The sequence below is a fragment of the Carassius auratus genome, chromosome 22 (genome assembly GCF_003368295.1).
Source record: "Carassius auratus strain Wakin chromosome 22, ASM336829v1, whole genome shotgun sequence".
In the NCBI taxonomy this organism is placed as follows: domain Eukaryota; kingdom Metazoa; phylum Chordata; class Actinopteri; order Cypriniformes; family Cyprinidae; genus Carassius; species Carassius auratus.
In genome coordinates, this window is record NC_039264.1 from 11,429,797 (window position 1) to 11,452,390 (window position 22,594).

Here is a 22,594-nt window from a genome sequence, read left to right on the forward strand (position 1 = left end):
AGTCAAACCAAAAATTATTCAGACACCAGATATAATTTTTGATATATATAGCAAAACTGTAATCATGTGAGAAATGTTGAAGGTGTCTGAATATATATATATATATATACACACACACACACACACACACACACACACAACATTAAAGCTTTTGACTCCATCTAGTCTAGCTAACAGCTACAAGTAAATTTTACAAATCTAAATCAGGAGTTGAGCATACAACATCTTTAATGTGGTTAGCTAAACAAAATAAAAGAACTCTACTAGTTGCTTATTAAAAATTGCTAACTACACTGAAACTGTTTAAATGGCAATATTAAACCGGACGTCGTGGCCTAATGGTTAGAGGGTTGGACTCCCAATTGAAAGGTTGTGAGTTCGAGTCCCGGGCCAGCAGGAATTGTGGGTGGGGGGAGTGCATGTACAGTTCTCTCTCCACCTTCAATCCCACAACTTAGGTGCCCTTGAGCAAGGCATCGAACCCCCAACTGCTCCCCGGGCGCCGCAGCATAAATGGCTGCCCACTGCTCCGGGTGTGTGCTCAAAGTGTGTGTGTGTGTTCACTGCTCTGTGTGTGTGCCCTTTGGATGGGTTAAATGCAGAGCACAAATTCTGAGTATGGGTCACCATACTTGGCTGAATGTCACGTCACTGTCACTGTCAAATAAAACATTTAACTATACAATTTATAAAAATAAAAAAAAACAATGTGGAAAGATACTTTCAAACTGTATGTAGTCAAGCTACAAGCAACTTTTACATGTTAAATAGGATTTTACTCAGTTATTAGATATGTTTCTCAGTACCCAATATCTACCTATACCAATTAATAAAAAAAACATACCATGCAAACTGTGTGTCTGATATTTACATTTTCATTTATTCATTTAACTGACACTTTTATCCAAAGCGACTTACAATTGCTATATATGACAGAGGTCGCACGCCTCTGGAGCAACTAGGGGTTAAGTGTCTTGCTCCAGACACATTGAGCCCCTTTCACACAGCACGTCGGACCAGCAATATTGCCGGAACATTGCCGGGTCGCCTTCTGTGTGAAAGCAACCACGTCCCGGGATTGATTACCGCATTGAACCTGGGTCGGGGACCTAGTAACATTGCGGTAATCGATCCGGGACGAGCGCTGTGTGAACAAAAGCCAGATCTAATTCCGTGTCGAAGTGATGACGAGTGTTATCGTGTGACTCTTTTACTGGCTATTTTGAAGGAAGATCAACGTTCGCGACGAAAACATGTGCAAACTGTAATGAAGCAGAGATCAGTTAGTTCCTCGCTTTCCGCGCTGATGCAGATATCGTTTGCTTGCTTCAGTGAAAGTATAACGTGCCTAGGGTTTTCGACTCATACATTACACGTCACGCGCTGATGTCACGTGTCGTTACGGGATCTTCAGGGGTTGTGTGTGAAAGCACGCACATATACCGGGACATCACTGGCAGTGTAAAAGTGCAAAATCTAGTGACCCGGGAACAATTGCAGTAACACTTTACCTGTGTATTTGCCGGAATGGCAGTGTGAAAGGGGCTTTGGTGTCTCACAATGGATTCAAACCCGGGTCTCTCACACCAAAGCCATGTGTCTTATCCACTGCACTAACACCACCCCCATTCCACTGATATACAGTGGAAAAAAGAAAAATTATCTATGAACATGATTCTTTTGAGTAAATATTTGTAAAAGGTTTACGTATTTTCACCATGTAGGTTCTGTGCGACTGCACGTACACAATTAAACACACACGCATGTATTTCTGTTAAATGGAAACAGTTGCTGTAGCAGGGGGTCAGAACAGTGGCTGCGGCCCGTCTAACCATAACAAACCAATTACTGTCCACAAAGAGCTATTGATCCAAACATCGGCCAGACCATCCTTGTTTTACACACCAATATTAATGACACCCGATGAGCGGAAAGAGCAATTAATGTCAAGAGGTATACGACCAAATTTTCCTTTTCATTGTATATGCTATAGCTGAGATCTAAATGTGTGAATAATGGTTCCTCCAACTATCCAAACACTTAATCACTCATTACATTTGCATTTTTAATCCTTAGTAAGCCTTTGTGCTCTACAAACAGTCGTATGCATGTAAAAAAGCACCTAGAGTTGACTGAACTGTAGTTTAAATACATGCCAACCCAGATAGCACACATCTGTCTGCAAGACATCTGTTAAAGATCGCTTCATCTGGAAAGCATCCGCTGTGTACCAATATCTGAAAAAACCTCTTTAAGAAATCAGTTTTACATATATATTTAAATCTTAAAAACATCTTCTAAACATTTAATTGAAAAAACCCTATAGACAAAATGCAGATGAGCAAACACACTAAAATCACGTCTTGCAGATAGAGATAGACGTCAAATAGACTTCTCTGTGATGCACGTGTGCTATCAGAGAAAGGTCACACTATATTTTTACTCTCCAAAGTCACTGCTAGAATGACGGGATCAATTATTCAGAGCTACATAAATGTGGCAGAGGTGTCGCTAGCATTGTGAGCAAACGAACACTCGCTTTTCATGGTCAGTTTGCATTCTCATTATTGTGGCTAATTAGGTGTGAACGAGATGATTGGGCAGAGGACTCCCAAGGTTTTTGTGATTGTTTCACACCAACAACAAAGCATATTGTTCCCTCTAATGCATCACGTAGGGTTCATCTTTATATAGAAGACAATGCGCACGCTCTTGTGAGGCTAATTAGCTGAAACCTTCAGATAATGTAGACAGACTTCATGGACAGGAGCCACTAGAACCCATTGGGGAAGCTACTCCGAAACTGTAACCTAGTAGTAGTTGTAGTTGCTAGCTACTTTAAGTAAAAAATGCAACCAGTTGTTAACAAAAACGTGCTAACTGCATTGAAGCCGTTCAAGGGGCAATATGTTTTTAAACATTTATTTTAGTTGGGAAGCTACTTTGAAACTATCACTATAAAGCTACAAGCAAATTCGATGTGGTTAGTAACTTATTAACTACTTTAACTTAAAACCCTACTAAAGTGCTAATGATGTTGAGCAATTCCATTGTTGTTCTATGTAAACATGCACTTGATGGACGCACTGAGCTCACATTTTGCATTTAGAACAGCATTTTAAAACACAGCTCTCAAATAGTAGTTAAACATACTTTATTATTATAAATGAACTGAAATTCAGACAGCATGCCCTTTACATTGGGCGGTACATGTTTATGTCTGCTTGTGTTGCAGCACTGCAAGTTGAAATGTAAAAAAATAAAAAACTTCTAGACTTATAAACATCTGAACTGTCATGCCAAATGTGCTTAAGATAGTAGTTAAAGTATTTCACCTAAAAAAGAAAATGTACTGAGAGTTCTAACCCTCGGGCAATCAAGGACATTTGTTAATGATGGATGTGTTTTTTAAAAACACAACTTTTCACTTTTCACAAGATGTTAATTGATTGACTGGAGTGGTGTGGATTATTGTGATGAATCCATATTGTGTTTGGACTCCCATTCTGACGGCACCCATTCACTGCAGAGGATCCATTGGTGAGCAAGTGACGTGATGCTAAATTGCCATTTTTGGGTGAACTATTCCTTTAATGACTTACTCTACAGTACAGCACTGGGCAGATCCTAATACTAGAAACTAGAAATGAAGGGCACATTACAGTAAATGTCAACAGTAGCGTATTATAATGTTTGCATATAACAGCATAAATGTGGGGGAAGATTTCTCTAGTGTAAACCACTGGCTCAAAGCTAAAAATTTGCCAGAAACCAAAATAAAAGTTGACCTGTGACGCTGTGCCAATAAACACAGAATGAAATGCTCTAACCACACATATAACACCCACATCAGCGAAACACTCTCAAGCCTGTTAAACACTTCCCCGAGGAACACATGCCTTACTCTCCAGATCACTTCATTACTCACTGCCTGCTCACATCAGTACGGCTCACAGAGCACTCTTCACACATATATAAACATCCGTACATGCTCACCCGCTCACTCTATACACACACATGCTGAAGACATCGACAGGGATCATGTTGTTTTTTAGATCCTGCTGTGTCATTATTTGAACAAATGGAGTGCGATACCGGAGGTGGCAAACAGGCTCATACTAGTGAATTATGCGAAGAGCGTCTAGAGACTGAAGTTTCTCTCTTTCACATTCTCTTTCACAATGTTTTGGGACCAGTTCTTACTATAAACTAGTTGCTTAATAGCATGCCTTTTATATTGGCTGTTTATTAGCACTTACAAAGCTCATATTCTGCATGATCATATTCTACATCCCTATTCCAACCCAATACCTTAACTATCTTACTCACTATGAATAAGCAGAAAATTAGAAGCTTACTGAGGCAAAAGTCATTGTCAATGGTTTGTTAATAGTGATAACTGGACCTTGAAATAACTCAAAATTGTTTTAAATTAAACTTCAGAACCTTTATTTTTAAGAGTGTATCTGATTAGGTTTATGTTTGTCAAGATTTTAAAAATGATGCTGATTATTATGTCAAATGGTCCAAGACAACATCAGTAATATTTATATTAGCATTTATCACCAATACAATTTTTCTAAGATTAAAAAATGAAAAATGATGTGCACCGTTTCTAGGACACTGATCATGTGACTTTGTACAGACGGTCAGATGTTCTTGATTCCACTGAAGCACAAGATGCTCTTTTTGGATCATAATCAAATCATGCTGGAGAACACGATCATCTGGTTTTAGACAAACGTGTGGAGCACATGCAGCTTTAGTGCTTCTGTTATGAAATGAATATTTTAGTTTTGCTGTTAATATAATTTAGTATTCCTTATAACCTTAAAAAAAAATAGTTCCAAATAAAGCATTTCAACTAGAGGACACAGACTTTTGGACCTCACTGTACTTGGCAGAGGAGTTTCTGCTGCCGGGCAATGGATTTAGATTGTTATAACTCATTGAGCAGAAAGCAGCATACTAGGAAAAATAGAAAAGAAACAGGAAGTTACTTCCTGACTTGAAAACCAGTATCAAAACATATAGCTTCTTAGAATGGCAGACGTATGAAAACCAGATGTCCTCCTCCACATGATTTTTCCATGCTTTTCTTACCTCTCTTGACCTCCTCTTATCTGAGTCAAATGTACAAACTCAAGCTGTGTGCTAACATTCGGCTGACAGTCTGAGTCCGTTGGGTATGAAACACCCATGGCTTAAATGCTGGAGGTTTACCATCTAAAAGTAGTGACACACACACTCTTTATGTTTTTTTTTGTCCTTATTGAACATGGAAAACATCACGGTAAATGGATGAATAGTTAAATATCTCCTTTTGTGTACCAAGAAAGAAAGACAGTTGAAGAAGTTCGTAATGACATAATCATGAGTAAATGAAGACAGAATGTTTGTATTTTGGTGAACTACATTTGTTCCAGCAGTTCAGCTGTTTTTAAATTGGTACAGCTTTTCCAGTAACAAGATGACAAAGATTATAACCTGTCACACACTGTATATCACATTAAATTGCAGAGCCTTACAACTGAGCAAACAGAGGCAATAATCAAACACATCTTCTAGAAGATTCCTCTCCGTCTCAGCTAGGAGGCCTGAATCACTTTATCCAATCGCTTGATTTGAACAGTTAGTTTTAGAAAACAGTTTTTCAGACAAACTGCCTTTTACCAGTAAGGTTTTTTTCAATCATGGGTGTTATGTTATTATACTGGGTGTAATAGATAATGTGGACATTTGTGCTGTTATTCTAATTTAGTATTGAACCTAGAATAGCTAAATTTTAACATTTTTAGAAAACTATATTTGAGATAAATATTTTTCAGGTCTTTAAAATGAAATTATATAATCTGATAATTGTTTCAAATATATTATCTAGCAATAGATAATATTTACTCACCCTCAGGTCAAGACGTAGATGAGTTTGTTTATCCGTTTGAACAGATTTGGAGAAATGTAGCATTGCATCGCTTGCTCAGCAACGGATCCTCTGCAGTGAATGGGTGCCGACAGAATGAGAGTCCAAACAACTGATTAAAACATCACAATAATCTACAAGTAATCCACACCACACCACTCCAGTCCAACAGTTAATGACTTGTGAAGTGAAAGGCTGCATGTTTGTAAGAAACAATCCATCATTAAGCCATTTTTTACTTCAAACCAATGTTTCTGGCCAGTAAATAAGTTGTCTTGTCTGAATCAGGAGAGAAATATGCACAATCTAAAACATTACTTAAACATTTTGGTGGATTTTGATGTGAAATGATGACAAAGAAAGGATGGACTGGAGTGATGTGGATTATTGTGATGTTTTTATCAGCTGTTTGGACTCTCATTCTGACGGCACCCATTCACTGCAGAGGATTCACTGAGGAGCAAGTGATGTGATGCTACATTTCTCCCAATCTGTTCTGATGAAGAAACAAACTTGTCTCTATTAAGTCATTTGTATTGTTAATTTTAGGGGTGCTCCAATTGATCGGCGGTCTCTAAAAAGGCCGATCTCATAAAACCGATCTCAAACTAATGACGTACCTGCCGTGAGAAGTCTGGCATGACAAGCTAAGTTTTGATTGGATCATCAATATAAATAATTATACGTGATAAAAAGAAGGCTTTAAAAAGATTGGTATCGGTGATGGGATCGGCAGATATTGCTTTCTGTGATCGGCCTCAAAAATCCTGATCGAAGCACCCCTAGTTAATTTCCTCAAAAAAAGTAAAGTAAAGTAAAGTAAAAATGTGGTGGTCCTGGTGTGCTTTTTGAAACATTACTTTGCTTGTTTGATTGTCCACAGTAACACTGATTCAGCCAATTGTGTGAGTTTGGGGCAGGACTATCTGTTGGCCAATCAATGAAAGACAGGGGTAGTGTTCGATATATTATTTTAGCAATTCCATTTGATAATTTTAGAGGTGCAGAAACGACCTTTAAAACCAGCTTATAGCTTTAACAATATCAAAGTAGCTTCTGCAACCCTGCATATGGCTGGGAGTGTTATTAAACTGTGTGCAGGTCTCAAATCAGTTCTAAACTTAATTTAAAAAAGCATCAGAAATGGGTTCAGACGTGCAACGGGGTGATGTATGGTTCACGGTTTAGCTGCCAGAGAGGTCTGAAAGTGCCACAGTCACATCAGCTGGCAGACAGACGCAGAAACCCACAGGACCAGGCCATGCTGGTATGCACTGAATGACCTACAGTCTGCAGGCACACTCACCTCACCTCAGCTCACTCTCCTATATTAAGCCCTCATTTTCTGTGATCCTCACCCAGAGGGCAAGAGAGGGAGTAAAGAGAGTAGACCTTTGGCACGGTTACAATTATAAACGTCCATTGCACAACAGCAGAGACGGGCTCAATGAACCAATGAGTGCAGCCAGAAAATAACAGCACTAAGAGAGTTTTGGTGAATCTTGAAGCTTATGAAAATGAGATCTAACAAACCAAACTTTTTCATTTGTTCTCCTCAGGCTGGATTATGGAAATAATGCCGACAGACAAATGTTATGCAATGCAGCTCTCCAATTCCTTCAGGAAAAAGACATTGCAGTTGGAAAGGTGCATGGTAATTGTGCGTGACTGCTTCTCATTTATTTTTAATTCCATAAATGGGAGAATTTATCTAGATTAATGCACCGAAAGTTCCCAGGAGGGTTTTAGGTTAGAAATACAGTCTTATATTTTTAAGCAGACAACTTCACTATTCAAGTTCCTGAGATTCCTATAATACTGAGAGAGATTTTCCATTACAATCAGGCCAAGTACATTTGTCACGTTGTCCTGTAAAAGCCATAATTAAGACCCAATGCTTTTATTGGGATTTAATGCGGGGGTTTTAAATCGTTGTCACAAAGCACTTTAAATCTTTTAGCAAATGCAAAAATCAAATGGCACTTTTGCATTAATGTTGATTCAAACTAATTAAGACAATTCATTTCCAATTTTATTTTTAATTCTGTTTGAAATCTGGGTTATAGTGAGGCACTCACAATAGAAGTGAATGTAGCCAATCAATAAACGTTAAAATGCTTTAATAGTTGCCACAAGATTTTAAACAATATGAAGTTTTTCCACACTTGACTTTAAGTTAGTGTGAAAAAAAAACATACTTAGTAACCCGTTTTATCCAGTTTTACTGCCATGAAAATGTCCGACTCTGAAACAGTTGTAAAAAGTACAACAACAACTTCACAGCTCGAATAACACAATAATGTAGGTGCTTTTTATAAAATATTACGTTTTACATTTCTGTGTCTTTTCTACTTCAATTGTTAATGCCTCACCATAACCTTGGTTTTTGCTTTGATCTAAATCTAAACAAGCATGTTTCACACAACAGTAGCATCATCAAACAGACCTGCATAAATAATGACTGTCTTCAAACAAGTTTCCACAAATACTCCCATGTTCTCCTATTGGTTGGCCAAATAAACTGCGCCGCACTCAACTTCACACCATTGGTTGAGCTTGTGTTGCTATGCCGGACTGGTCAGGATGCTCAAACAAACAGCTCATGTTTTCATAACACAGAGCCACAAGCATTTAACCAGTAGATTACTTTTAGTTGTGCATATTAAACAATAGGATAGGAAAGAACATTTTGGCACTGAAAATATTACAACATCTTAAATTAATGAGATTACAACTCTCTGAAGAATTTTGATGCAATCCAGGGTCCTAGAATCATAAAGCACACTTTGGTGTGAGATACTCTGTTCCACATATTTATCTAAAACTAATACTTTCACTCATTTATCCAACATATTCTGACTGTGAAATTGATAGGAATTATGCAGAATCACTTGAAAAGTCATTAAATAGCCACCAGTCCTCTCCAAAAGAAAAATGAACCGTAGGAGTATGATGTCACCAGCTGTGCATGTATGACAGTCTCTGTGCTTGGCCAGCAGCTCCAGCTGAACGGCCTGTGCTTGTGGTTTTCCAAGCCGAGCTATGAGACAGACTCTGAAGACGCAAAAAGAAGGAATTCAAGCCCCACATTTCTTGGTGAGTGGTGCAACAGGGAATCAGGTCAAAGAGTGCTTTATTAAAACCATGCTGGGGAAAGAGAAGGGGAACAACATTTGCCATGTGAGAACTACAGCTGAGTGCAAGCCAGCAGCCAGAGCTTTGCAACCTCTATGAATATTTGTTGTCCGGTGTATTTCATAGAGTTTATGAATTAAGCACTTACACATATGAGAGAATTCTCTTCAGAAGACTAAATTCTTTCATTTTAAGTCAGCATGAAATCAAAATTCATCCTATTGCCTTTCCTAAAGGAATAGTTCAGCAAAAAGTCACTCAAAATATCATTAATGATCTAAACCTCTAATAATTCTGTGGACAATGATGTGATATTTGGAAGAACCTTCACACAATGGTACTTCAAAATGACCAAAACTAGAAAAAAAGCAAATAAAGAGGTCCATCTCCTGCACTGTATTCCAATGTTATAGGTAAAAAAAAAAAAAAAAAAAAAGTAGGTATGTGTGAGGAAAATGTCTAAATTTAATGGGTTACTCATGGTTAAAGTCACAATGAAATGGATGTAGCGACAGATCTTTTCAATGACATGCATCTAAGTGAAACAGATTATAGACAAATGTAAATGTAGGGTGGGACCAAGATGGGTAGAGTGGGTTCTATGCTTTAATTGTTGATTGGTGTTGAGATGTGGGTGTTACACTCAAAAGTGGAGGCAGATGAAGGGCAGGGTTTAAGCGGACTAAATGATTGGAGAAGTCTTGCATAAGTCTGATGTTTTCACTGGAAGGTCCAGTTAGGACATTTCCATTAAACATTATGAGGTCAGAAACTTAAAGAAAAATAATACATAAATAAAATATGTATATAGGGTATACTTGTTCACAGTAAGACCTATAACATGCATTTTAAAAAATAAATAGGGTTGATTACCATTTCATGCCAACTCAAAGTCAAAGTAAAGTGTGCTTTTTTTGTACTAATTGGTGGGTTCATTAGGTTGCAACAATCACAGTTTTTAAAGAACTAGTAAAACAAAAATGGCAAACGTTAATGTAGACGACAAAAGTTTGGAAATGACAACAACTGATATGTGAGGAAGTCACAAGGTTGCCATGACTATGACTCGAATATAAAAACAACATTACTGTGCATAGCCCTCTACAGGACAGCTGATGTATGAAAAGAGGTGGTGGATTTTCATTTTGGAAAAACTTACATATCTGCAATCAATTCAATGCAACAGTTTCCTTAAAAACAGATTTATAAACAAGTAATTAATATTTGCTAGAGTTGTTGTAAGATAATTCAATAAACATATCAATATCTAGCAAATTTTATGGGCAACTGTTTGACAGCATGATCCTTCTACCACATCTATTCACACTACTCCTTTCTCGTGCAGGCAGTCAACTCATCTCACATAATCTCTACAGCTGGGCCATTTGGGCCCCATCCAGAACCAATCTCAGACCCCGTCCCACTTCTACCACTCAGATCTAGAGAGGGATGAAGGGTATCTGCACATGTGGCTTAGAAAGTCTAACATTCTCCAAAGTTATAGACACATTTACAATAGTCCAGTCCGGCCAGAGAGCAAGGCACTATGGGTATTGACATCATAGTAAAGGTATTAGGGGTAATGAAGGATCGGCAAATACTCTTTCCTGACCAGCACAAAAATTTAGGGCATTACTTCCACAGTGGTTAGCGCATTACTTACTACAGTGCTGTCACCTCATAACAACCCGGGGGGTTTTTTCTCTCGGAAATTGTGGTGACACAGCGATTTCACTCTTTAAGCAGAAGAAAAAGTGAACAGTGAACTCTGACTCACAACAACTCGTGTAAATATATTGCTTCCTTTTTACGAAAATTCATGCACCATTTATACAAACACAAATTTGTAGTAAAAGCCAAATTTCTAAGCGGAGCTAACTGGAATGATGCTTAAAATGTGATAGCTAGAAGTCACCAACCAAAACAAAATCGCTTTGGCTTAACGCCGCTGGAGAGCCTGAATCACAGAGTGACAGAACAATCCAGGAAGTTAATCCTAGTATGAGATCGACGCCCCCTGAGCCTTTGCAGGTCAACCAGCCTAATCTGCCTGGAATACCAATTTCAGCTGGTGGGCTGCTTTATTGTCCTATAGTCGCTTGTTAAGAGGAAGGTCTGTCTCTCAGAGGGGTGAAATTGTAAAAATGAACAGCCAAGGGCCCTATTCAGCTGCAAATGAGGACATAGAAAAAAAAACCCAGGCCTGAAAGAGTAAAATAGAGGAAGATGAAAGAGAGGGAGTTAGGAAGGAGGTGGAGAGGAGTAGCAGACAAGTTAATATAGACGAAGATCCCTGCGATTTTACACTTCTCCGGAGTGACCTCTGAGTGAGCTTCAAGAAACTTGGACTCAAATCCATCCACTTAATAGAGTAAAAACCAATCAAATGTCAACCCGCAGCTGGCAAAATAAAGGACATCCCACCATAAGCTCAAGATTATGGTTCTGTTGGGGTGCTTTTGACCCTAGAAACTGCATTCAAGCTCTATTTCTCAATTTCATAGCAGATCAGTTAACACATGATCTCTTCAAGTGATACTTCAAATCTATGAATTATAGATTTATTCACTTTCAAGTCATTCCAATTTGTATTATTGATCACATAACGCAGAATAATTTTAACAACTATTTCTAGCATCATAGAATTGCTAAATAAAGGGCAAAAAAATGCCCTTGTCTGTCATTGGTTGGTCAAAAAGATAATGCCACCCCAATAACTTTTTCTCCATTGAGGGTCAGCATGTTCAAACATACTGCAATGTTTTGGTAGCACCACAAAGTCACAGTATTTACACTCTTTATGGTAATCAATCTACCAAGCTGCCTTTGTATATTAACATGGGATTGGAGAAAGTAGGCTACTTTAAAATCTCTTAAATATAAAGTTTAGGCATGCACCTTTAAGCAATCTCAAGCATTAGTTAGATGGCATGCCATATTTGGGACCATTCCTGCTTAGTAACCATTTTCAGCTGTGAACCTCAATAACCTCTTCTTGGCGAGCGACAAAATAAGGGCGCTTGCCCTGAAACACGAAATGTGAAACTAGACGCTGCTTCTCTTGGAACCCAAATAATTAATTACTTCCCTAGAGCAACTAAACTGTGATTATATACGACATAATTGGTATGAATTCAGGTCAAGATAAAGTAATCCTCCGGAAGATGTAGGTATATGATACAAGTCTGGTCTAGCCATGAAATTGGGGACATCAGGCAAAGCACTTTTTTTATAACTTTAGTTATGTTCCAAACAGCACACATCTATACTATGCATGCAGTATTGTAGCATGTACACTGTGTGCAATATGACAATTTTAAATTGTGTAATATAATATCAACCATGATTTTTACTATTAGGCTACGCATTTCATTGGTTTGCCAAGAGTGTTTTCGCATTTAAAACCATAAAACCAGTTTCACATATTTAAAGTAAAGTATTCAATAATAACTCTCAGTGATAAATTACATCATCCTACTTCATAGGGCAACTTCTGTGATGAAGAGGACCCTGTGCAGGAAAATTAAGTCATGGCAAAAGGGGGATGTTCCAGCAACAAAATCGAAAACGCTATCAAGGGAATAAAACTGCATTGCTATAGCAACCCAATCTGATAATCACAATGAAAAGTTTTGCACACAGGCTACTTTTAACTGCAGTTTACACTTCAAAAAACAATTTCTATCTTTGTCGCACCGTTGGCCAATGCAAACTTTCGCGAAACTTTTCGTAAAGAAAACGAATAAAAACTAGTGATTTGGCAAAAGAAGACACCGCCAGGTAAATATTTTCGAATCTGGTGTCAAAACACCGCGCAATCTTTATGAAATTGTGGTGTCAACAGTTAGCGCAAAGTATGTTGGTGTTTAACGCGGCGGATCGCTGTTTATTCTGCGCTGTCATCTACAGTTTATAGTTCGCACAGTATCACAGCAGCCTTACGTGGCTTGCGCGGAAGCTTGCATCGGATCAAGGCAGGGAAATAAATCTCTCTCGGGCTCACCAGCTTTGCAGGGATCTTTGTAGTCGATCACATCTGACGGGCTGCTGGTCTCCACATAGTAGCCGGGATCAATCGCGTCCAGATCGAGCGCTGCGAGCAGGGCGAAGCTGGAGAACAGGAACGCACACCTCGCTGCGAGGTCCATGATTGGGCTAGTGGAGCAGGAATAGAGGTACAGCCGGAGAGAGATGATCGGCAGTGGGTGGGATGGAGGAAAAAAATGGGAGGTTTTAGGGGAAATTAGATCCCACTCGAGGGCGGGTTTAAAATCGCAGCTCTGCCTCCACACACACACACACACACTCAAAGAGAGACACGCTCACATTGTGTTCTCATAGCGGTGAAGTGATTTGTGCAGCTGGGCTGTGTGCCAACATGGGTTACAAACTTTGTAGCAGAGAGTTGTTGGTGCTTCTTCCACTGGTTTGTGACATGCCTCTGTATATGTATATGTTGTGGTCTGTGTTGTTGTTTCTGTGTGATGTGTACTAGTGTATGCTAAGTCGACTGTGCATTTCTGTGTGTACTATGTTGTCTGTGAGTGTTGTGCTCTCTCTCTCTCTCTCTCTCTCTCTCTCTCTCTCTCTCTGTATAGTAGTACTCAGAATAAAAAGACACAAAAGCTGTCAGTCAGGTAGTACCCTGAGTGGGTACTAATATTTAGACAGTAGGCAGTGCTTGAACACCCAACACCGTACTGGCCCACTTCAAGCACTGACTGTAAGTACTTATTTTTTTATTTGGATCCCCATTAGCTTCCACAATGTGGTTGCTAGTCTTCCTGGGGCCCATGGAAGTGCTGAAACGTATGTAGGCCTACAGTTAAAATACACAAATGTAACATACATAAATATAACTTACATATAACATAACCACATGTATACATTTATCCACATATACACATTCACACACGTACAACATCTGAAAATGTCAGTACCTATAACAGTCACAAATTAACTGGTGTAATACTATATGATGTTTTATTAACAAAGTTCGGGAGAAGCACGAGCAGATAATTAACACAGGTGGAGAGCACTCAGCAATCAATGGTAAGAGGTGTATATATACAGCAGTCTCACCTCAATTCATTTGACAGTCTCGCAGCAGTTAGTAGCTTTTGGTTCCAGCTCTGCCATTATGTCACAATCGAGCTCTTCATCTGATGAGAACGGAAACACCACCAAGGATGCACGTTCACATTCCGCCGGTCCAACGACCATCCCTCCAACGCCGGACGTCGCACCTGAGCCCCAGGCTTCTTCACGCGGTCGCACACCGGCCCGAAAAGCCCTACGCTCACCAAGACGTCGAGGCCAGTCTTCACCGCCCCCGGCAAGGCTTCCACCTTCTTCCCCGGCCTCCTCCTACCGCTCGGCCGTCCCGACGATCCCACCTATCGGGAAGTGGACCGTAGCTGGATTGAGGGAAGCGCTCGGCAACTCAGACATACAGGCTTCGCGAAAAATGAACAAAGCGGAGCTGTATGATCTGTACGTTTCCCTACAGTCGACTCCAAAAACGACCCACAGGCAGAGCAAAGCCCGCAGGGCCCAAAATTCGCCTGCCCAGCTACCACCGTCGTGTTCCCGCACAGGATCCGGCTCGCTTCGCCCATCGAGCCGCAGAAACCGGTCTTCAGCGAGCCTAGGCCGCGCCCCAGATTCCGCCATGGCAGGTCCACACCCACCTCCCGATGAGGCCCAGCCCTCCACCACGGTTCCTGCTGCCACAGTGCCGCATGCAGCCAGGCCCAGCGGCCCCCCCACAGCCACTCAGTTTCATAATCCTGCTATACATAACCCTTTTTCTTTTCAGTGGCCTACAGCCCCCGTTGGAGACACTAGCGCGAGGCCATCGCTGCTACCAGCACAGACCCAAGGATACCAACAATTCTACCCACCAGGTTATAACCCCGCCCACTTCCAGTGGCCTGCGGCTCCAGTAGCTCAAACAAGCGCAGGCCCGCCTCCGCTTGCAGTTCAAGCCCACGCTTCAAATTATTATGCTCCCTGTTCGTCATACCCTCCAACTAACTTTCCTTTTCAAACCACAGCAGGTCATCTAAGCGTGAGGCCGCCGCCGACATTCGCAGCCCCGGATCATACCTTTCCTAGCTCTCTCATACAAAATAAATCACCTTATTCTCTCTTCACAGCGACTCCGATGCCCGTGCCATCCAACGCAGTCGTCATGGAACCACCACCGGTATCCCAAAGCATCCGAGCACAGATCTTATCAGAAATTCAGGACGCTGGCTCCAGAGGCGGATCAATTCCCAACTCCAGTACCTCGCTATTCAGAACTAATATTCCCGTAACCCACCCGTTAAAACCCCTGCTTGACGCATCGCTCGACACTATCCTCAAAGCAGTTTCTCCCAGAACCCTCCAATCCTACATAACGGCTTGGAGATGTTTCAAAACATTCCACGTCTCTTATAACATGCCTTTCCCTGATTTCTCTCTTCTTTCAGTCACCTCTTTTATTACCTACCTTAATAGCATTAAGGGCCTCCAAGTCGGGTCCATCAAAGGATACTTGAGCGGCATCCAGTTTTTCCATAAATTGATGTACGGCGCTCCTTCCCCCGAGATAAACAACTCACAAACCTCCCTCCTGATCAAAGGGATTCAAAGATCCCAGCCCAGCCGTACCGACGCTAGACAACCTATAACGTTAGACATTCTCACCAAATGCATTCGCGCCCTCCGCACAGGCTACCAGCCCATCAGTACCGCTCGCACACTTGACGCTATGTTTGTCCTAGCCTTTTTTGGTTTTCTCAGATGTTCGGAACTCGCCATCACGTCCAACTTCGACCCAAAAATCCACCCCACCATCTCAGACTTATCAGTAATAGATGGGGAATCAATTTCATATTTGATTAAACAAAGTAAGACCGACCAAACCAAAAAAGGCCATTTCATATACATTTTTAATCTCCCATCGCCAATCCAACCATACCAGTCAGTTCTGGCATATTCGCAATGGAGAAGCTCTCAGGCCAAATCTCCTCTGGAACCCCTATTCATAGACGAATCCAAAAAACCTGTGACTCGTTTTTGGTTCCAGAAACACCTCAAAGCCGTTCTCCAACAGTCAGGCATTCCAGTAAAGAATTTTTCAAGTCACTCATTCCGTATTGGGGCAGCAACTTCAGCAGCCCAAAAAGGCCTCTCCCAACAGCAGATACAAGCCCTTGGGAGATGGTCCTCAGATGCTTTCCATAGCTATATCAGGACCAACCGATTCCACATTAAAAAAGCTCACCAAACCCTCATTGAATGAGAAAAAAAAAAAAAAAAAAAAAAAAAAAAAAATTATCTTTCGCCCAGCGAGCATTGGTCTCAAAGCGGACGCAGTGTGAGAAAATCTCCCGGTCAAGCTCTCATTTTTCTCTTTTCTGTTTCTCTTTCTGTCCAGCGAGCATTCGGTCTCACAGCGGACGCAGCGAGAACTTTTCCGGTAGAGCACTTACGTTTTCTCTTTCGTCCAGCGAGCATTGGTCTCACAGCGGACGCAGTGTGAGAAAATCTCCCGGTCAAGCTCTCATTTTTCTCTTTTCTGTTTCTCTTTCTGTCCAGCGAGCATTGGTCTCACAGCGGACGCAGTGTGAGAAAATCTCCCGGTCAAGGTCTCATTTTCTCTCTTTTCTGTTTCTCTTTCTGTCCAGCGAGCATTCGGTCTCACAGCGGACGCAGCGAGAACTTTTCCGGTAGAGCACTTACGTTTTCTCTTTCGTCCAGCGAGCATTGGTCTCAAAGCGGACGCAGTGTGAGAAAATCTCCCGGTCAAGGTCTCATTTTCTCTCTTTTCTGTTTCTCTTTCTGTCCAGCGAGCATTCGGTCTCACAGCGGACGCAGCGAGAACTTTTCCGGTAGAGCACTTACGTTTTCTCTTTCGTCCAGCGAGCATTGGTCTCACAGCGGACGCAGTGTGAGAAAATCTCCCGGTCAAGGTCTCATTTTCTCTCTTTTCTGTTTCTCTTTCTGTCCAGCGAGCATTCGGTCTCACAGCGGACGCAGCGAGAACTTTTCCGGTAGAGCACTTACGTTTTCTCTTTCGTCCAGCGAGCATTGGTCTCACAGCGGACGCAGTGTGAGAAAATCTCCCGGTCAAGGTCTCATTTTCTCTCTTTTCTGTTTCTCTTTCTGTCCAGCGAGCATTCGGTCTCACAGCGGACGCAGCGAGAACTTTTCCGGTAGAGCACTTACGTTTTCTCTTTCGTCCAGCGAGCATTGGTCTCACAGCGGACGCAGTGTGAGAAAATCTCCCGGTCAAGCTCTCATTTTTCTCTTTTCTGTTTCTCTTTCTGTCCAGCGAGCATTCGGTCTCACAGCGGACAAAGCGAGAACTTTTCCGGTAGAGCACTTACGTTTTCTCTTTCGTCCAGCGAGCATTGGTCTCACAGCGGACGCAGTGTGAGAAAATCTCCCGGTCAAGCTCTCATTTTTCTCTTTTCTGTTTCTCTTTCTGTCCAGCGAGCATTCGGTCTCACAGCGGACAAAGCGAGAACTTTTCCGGTAGAGCACTTACGTTTTCTCTTTCGTCCAGCGAGCATTGGTCTCACAGCGGACGCAGTGTGAGAAAATCTCCCGGTCAAGCTCTCATTTCTGTCTGTCCTGTTTTTCTCTTTCTGTCCAAAAAAAAAAAAAAAAAAAATTTTTTAATAATACTAATAATAAATAAATAAAACGCCTGATCGGTCCCCGTTGCAAGTCGGCAGGGCCTATCAGTCCAGGCACAATGAGCCGCCACCACAGGCCCACTGGCCAAACTTTCAGACCCTTTCTAGAGACGCCAGCACGCCAAACGCGGCACTCATTGGGGGGTCTTTTAGTTCGGCGGCTGTCCTCTGCTATTTAGCTTTTTGGGGGAGTACTCTGGGTTCGGGCCGAACTCCGAGCTCGGAGCCCTCCCTCCGGACAGCACGCCAAATACGCATTAAATCTTACCCTCCCAATTGTATGTAAGTGTGAACTCGTGAAATGATGTTTTATTAACAAAGTTCGGGAGAAGCACGAGCAGATAATTAACACAGGTGGAGAGCACTCAGCAATCAATGGTAAGAGGTGTATATATACAGCAGTCTCACCTCAATTCATTTGACAGTCTCGCAGCATCCCCCCACCACCCCTTCTCCACACTTCTAATCCTAAACCACTTACATAGGGTAGGGGGGAGTACTCTGGGTTCGGGCCGAACTCCGAGCTCGGAGCCCTCCCTCCGGACAGCACGCCAAATACGCATTAAATCTTACCCTCCCAATTGTATGTAAGTGTGAACTCGTGAATAATAATAATCTGTTCTAGAGTCTTCTTGAAATTACATATGTTGGATATATGCCTTGTTCTTAAGTCCAATTTATTCCAAGCAGATGATGATCTAACTAAAACTGTTCAGTATGCCTACATATTATTAGGTAGGCATACTGCATATGTACACTTTAGGTACTAATATGGTAAGTAAAGTACAAAGGTGTACCTTTTGAAAGCGTATCGCCCCAGTGATAGCTTGTACCTTTCAATTTCTATAAATGCAAGATAAAGTGTACCTTATTGTCCTAAATGGACATTTTAATGTGTAAAATTACATTTGGAATACTTTCTATATGTTTTCTATGTATATGTTCTCCTTGTTTATTGATCCAGCCATCTACAAGAAAAACACTTTAATGGTAAAACTAAATATATCCATATTATTGTGTATGTTTCACTTAATCTGGCTCTCCACAAAATGACATTTATGTATTAGTGCTCATCAGCATTTATTTTTAAGGATCTTTCATTTACGATATTTTCTTTATTCAGAAATGACCTTATTATGTGACTAACAAACCAGTTTAATATGTAAAATATAATTTTAATATGAATATTGATTAACAAGGTGTGGAAGAAAATGATGATTATGGCAGAATGTAATCCTAACATTTAAGGATTAATCATTGGTTAAAAAAAAATGTAACAGCTTTTTTCACTTCTAACTTTATATAAATATTCTATTTATTGCATAAAACATGTAGACAGGCCAAGATGTAGACCATTCATGATCAAATCAACAAATATTTGTTATTTGTAAAACATATATTTATGTTTTAAAGGAAAATCTATGCTTTTTTATGTTGAATATTATACAGGTGCTGGTCATATAATTAGAATATGATCGAAAAGTTGATTTATTTCACTAATTGCATTCAAAAAGTGAAACTTGTATATTATATTCATTCATTACACACAGACTGATATATTTTAAATATTTATTTCTTTTAACTTTGATGATTATAACTGACAACTAAGGAAAATCCCAAATTCAGTATCTCAGAAAATAAGAATATTACTAAAGACCAATACAAAGAAAGGATCTTTAGAAATCTAGCCTCTGGGACCCTGATTTCCAGAGGAAATGCAAAATTTACTTTCATCAGAGAACATAACTTGAATGGAATGCGACAGCTGAAACCTATGTCTTGCATACTTCTGTGCGTAGTGGTTCTTGAAGCACTGACTCCAGTGGCAGTCCACTCTTTGTGACTCTCTCCCACATTTTTGAATGAGTTATGTTTCACAATCCTCTCCAGGGTGCGGTTATCCCTATTGCTTGTACACTTTTTTTCTACCATATCTTTTCCTTCCCTTCACCTCTCTATTAATGTGCTTGGAAACAGAGCTCTGTGAACAGCCATCCTCTTTTGCAATGACCTTTTGTGTCTTGCCCTCCTTGTGCAAGGTGTCAATGGTCATGTTTTGGACAACTGTCAAGTCAGCAGTCTTCCCCATGATTGTGTAGCCTACAGAACTACACTGAGAGACCGTTTAAAGGCCTTTGGAGGTGTGGCACCAGGAGCCTTCAATATTGAATCTTTCACAATATTCTAATTTTCTGAGATAATGAATTTGGGATTTTCCTTAGTAGTCAGTTATAATCATCAAAATTAAAAGAAATAAACATTTGAAATATATCAGTCTATGTGTAATGAATGAATATAATATACAAGTTTCATTTTGAATGGAATTAGTGAAATCAACTTTTTGATGATATTCTAATTATATGACCAGCACCTGTATGAAGGTGCATGAAGAAAAAGGTAATGCAAATAACATTTTATACATAACACATGCAGGATACACAACTAATAACTGAAAGCTAACTGCACTAAAAGTGGAACTTAAGTAGGGTGAGATAACGAGGGACAGACATGTGAGGATGATAACTAATCAAACAGAGGTGAACTGAATGGACTAATCAAAGAACCAAACTAGGTCAAGCGAAACATGAGGAGTATTGTCCATGATCATGACAATACTCCCCTCTTCTGGAAGGTGCGGTCGCTGTGATTTTGCCAAGTGAGACATGTTCCCGGATCAACATCTTTTGATGATCCTGGATCAACATTATTTTCCAAAAATATTGACTTAACCCATTCCCTACCTCTAAACCTAACCCTACCCATAATTTATTTCTAAAATCAGTGGGAAATGATAGCTAATTAACAAGGGAGTAGAAACAACTAACCCTGATTGTAAGCTTAAAACAGATATTTCCTGAAAATTCTGATTGGTTGATTGGAATGTTGTTCCAATCAACCAATGTTGTACTTGACGAAATCATGCTCGCCCCTCATGCCATAGCATGATGGAGGGAGGATGCATGGTGGATGAAGGGCTGAAGACTCCAGGGGGCCAACTGACAGTGGTGGAGCAGGTGTGAGAGTGGGATGGATCGACAAGCACAACCAGGCTGCAACCTCCTTGGCTGCAACAGGACAGACAGATATTTCAGATGATGACAGAAGACTGGGTAGTTCTAAATCAAAGTCAGTTAAATCTCCTGAGTCCTGCCTCAGTTCACCCTCAGTGGTGGAGCAGAGGGTGGGGCTTTCCTCTGTGCCCTCACTCTCCACGGTTACATCCACCGCCGAGTGCATTGTTGCCGGCTCTTGCACCTGGTCAGATGATCAATGATGCCTCTGTGGCAATCTCAGCAGGCTTTGGCTCTCCATCTGAGATGGGCTCTAGCAAACGCTCTGCACAGCGGGATGATAGTTCACTGGGCTCTGGGTCTGGACTGGGGCTGGTGAGTTCCATTGCTGACGAGCAACCACTCCACAAACGTGGCAAAGACCCCTTTAGGACCTCCCCCATACATTTGCACTCTGCACACGATATTGAGGCTTGCAATGTAGAACAGAGTATATCGTCCAAGTAGCAGGTTCTGTGGGAAATGTCCAGGAATAGTCTTGTGTGATGTGATAGTTCTTGGTTCATTTGGTGCGGACCAAAAAAATTAAAAGATACATTTGGCCTGGTCCATTTAGCATTCACACTGGCATGCCAACTGCTGTTAAAAAAAGAAGAAGAAAAAGAAGTGTTCATACTGGCATTTTTGACAGTGAACCTAACCTTAAGGCATAGTGTGATACGTTCGCAACCTGATTGGTCAGGTTGAATGATGTATATTTTGTATATATGATGTATATATCTAATGCCGTCTGCTGGACTTGGCACGTTCATTGTTGTGTGTACTTGTACTGCAAACTCACGGAGAGCCCAAAAACGGCACTTTACCTCCTTGTTGTTCCACGTTTGCCCTCTGCTCATTTTGTTTTGGATACACCCAGGGGTGCATTAATGGCTGAAGCCCAGGGGCCTACACTGGGAAGGAGGCACACTGACTGCAAGAAAATTATATTTTTAGAATAATTGGAAATATTTTAAAATATGGGAATGTTTTAACTGTTGCCTGCCTTCTACTTCTCAAACATTGTACTTTCTATGGTATCGTGCTGGAAAATATGAAGGAACATTGTGCTTTCCGAGTTAGCCATCACGTGTAGGTAGTGGCGTTTACCACAGTTTGCTTTGCCGATTGTGAAACGTGATTGTTAAACAGTTTGGAAGAATAGATTGGTTCAATTGAATTGAACTCAAGTTAGTTTCCCCCTTGGTGCGGATCTTTCGAGCAGGTGTGAATTCAACAGTCGTCAATTGAGTATTTCTGTCCAATGAATGGATAACCTCAGCACACGTGTGGTTTTGTTTACAATGTCTGGTTCACTTGCAAAGAGAGCAGTGTGAAAGTGAACCACACCGGTCCAGACCAAAGCAGGCGAACTAGCAGAATTTCCTGGTGTGAATACACCCCCAAAGTCCATGATTGTGACATCTACTTTCATTTTAAATGTATCCCTCAATAATTAAATCTCAAATTGCATCCTGAAAATCTTTACTGCAACAAACATCTGTCAGTGGAGTAGGTAGGTATTTTTCTGTGCCCATTGTTCTTGTTTGAATCATAATCAAAACGGTTTGATCAATTTCTCATAAAAAATAATTCCTCTGATGTCATTTTGCTTCTCAAGCAAATCTATCTTGATCTTTGAATCTTCAGACGTTTGCACTGGTCAACACACATTCATCTCAAGTCAACATTCAAACTAAAATAGCATTTTATACTGAGAAGGGATTTCATTTGTTACAGATGAACATTGTTCTCCATTACTTGGAATGTTTCGCAATAAATAATTTTGTTGTTTTGTT

General features: G+C 40.7%; 2 protein-coding genes across 3 annotated transcripts in view; one reads left to right on the plus strand and one right to left on the minus strand.

The window, feature by feature from the left end:
* The window catches only part of LOC113039693 (bone morphogenetic protein 1-like), a 70,525-nt gene extending 57,256 nt beyond the window's left edge, over positions 1–13,269 (minus strand). For both annotated transcript variants that reach the window (XM_026197716.1, XM_026197715.1), the window contains exon 1: positions 13,059–13,269. In XM_026197716.1, the coding sequence (XP_026053501.1) occupies positions 13,059–13,203 (145 nt within the window). In that variant the 5' untranslated portion in view covers positions 13,204–13,269. The remainder of the gene's footprint in view (positions 1–13,058) is intronic.
* A 770-nt stretch (positions 13,270–14,039) lies between these two features.
* LOC113039694 (protein transport protein SEC31-like) lies at positions 14,040–16,367 on the plus strand. The gene has a single exon (XM_026197717.1). It carries the CDS (start codon positions 14,196–14,198, stop codon positions 16,344–16,346), a length of 2,151 nt encoding a protein of 716 aa, XP_026053502.1. The 5' UTR covers positions 14,040–14,195; the 3' UTR covers positions 16,347–16,367.
* Positions 16,368–22,594: the final 6,227 nt, after the last annotated feature.

Coding starts and splice junctions, on each gene's coding strand:
- LOC113039694 (XM_026197717.1), top strand. CDS start 14,196: ATGTCACAATCGAGCTCTTCATCTGATGAGAACGGAAACACCACCAAG.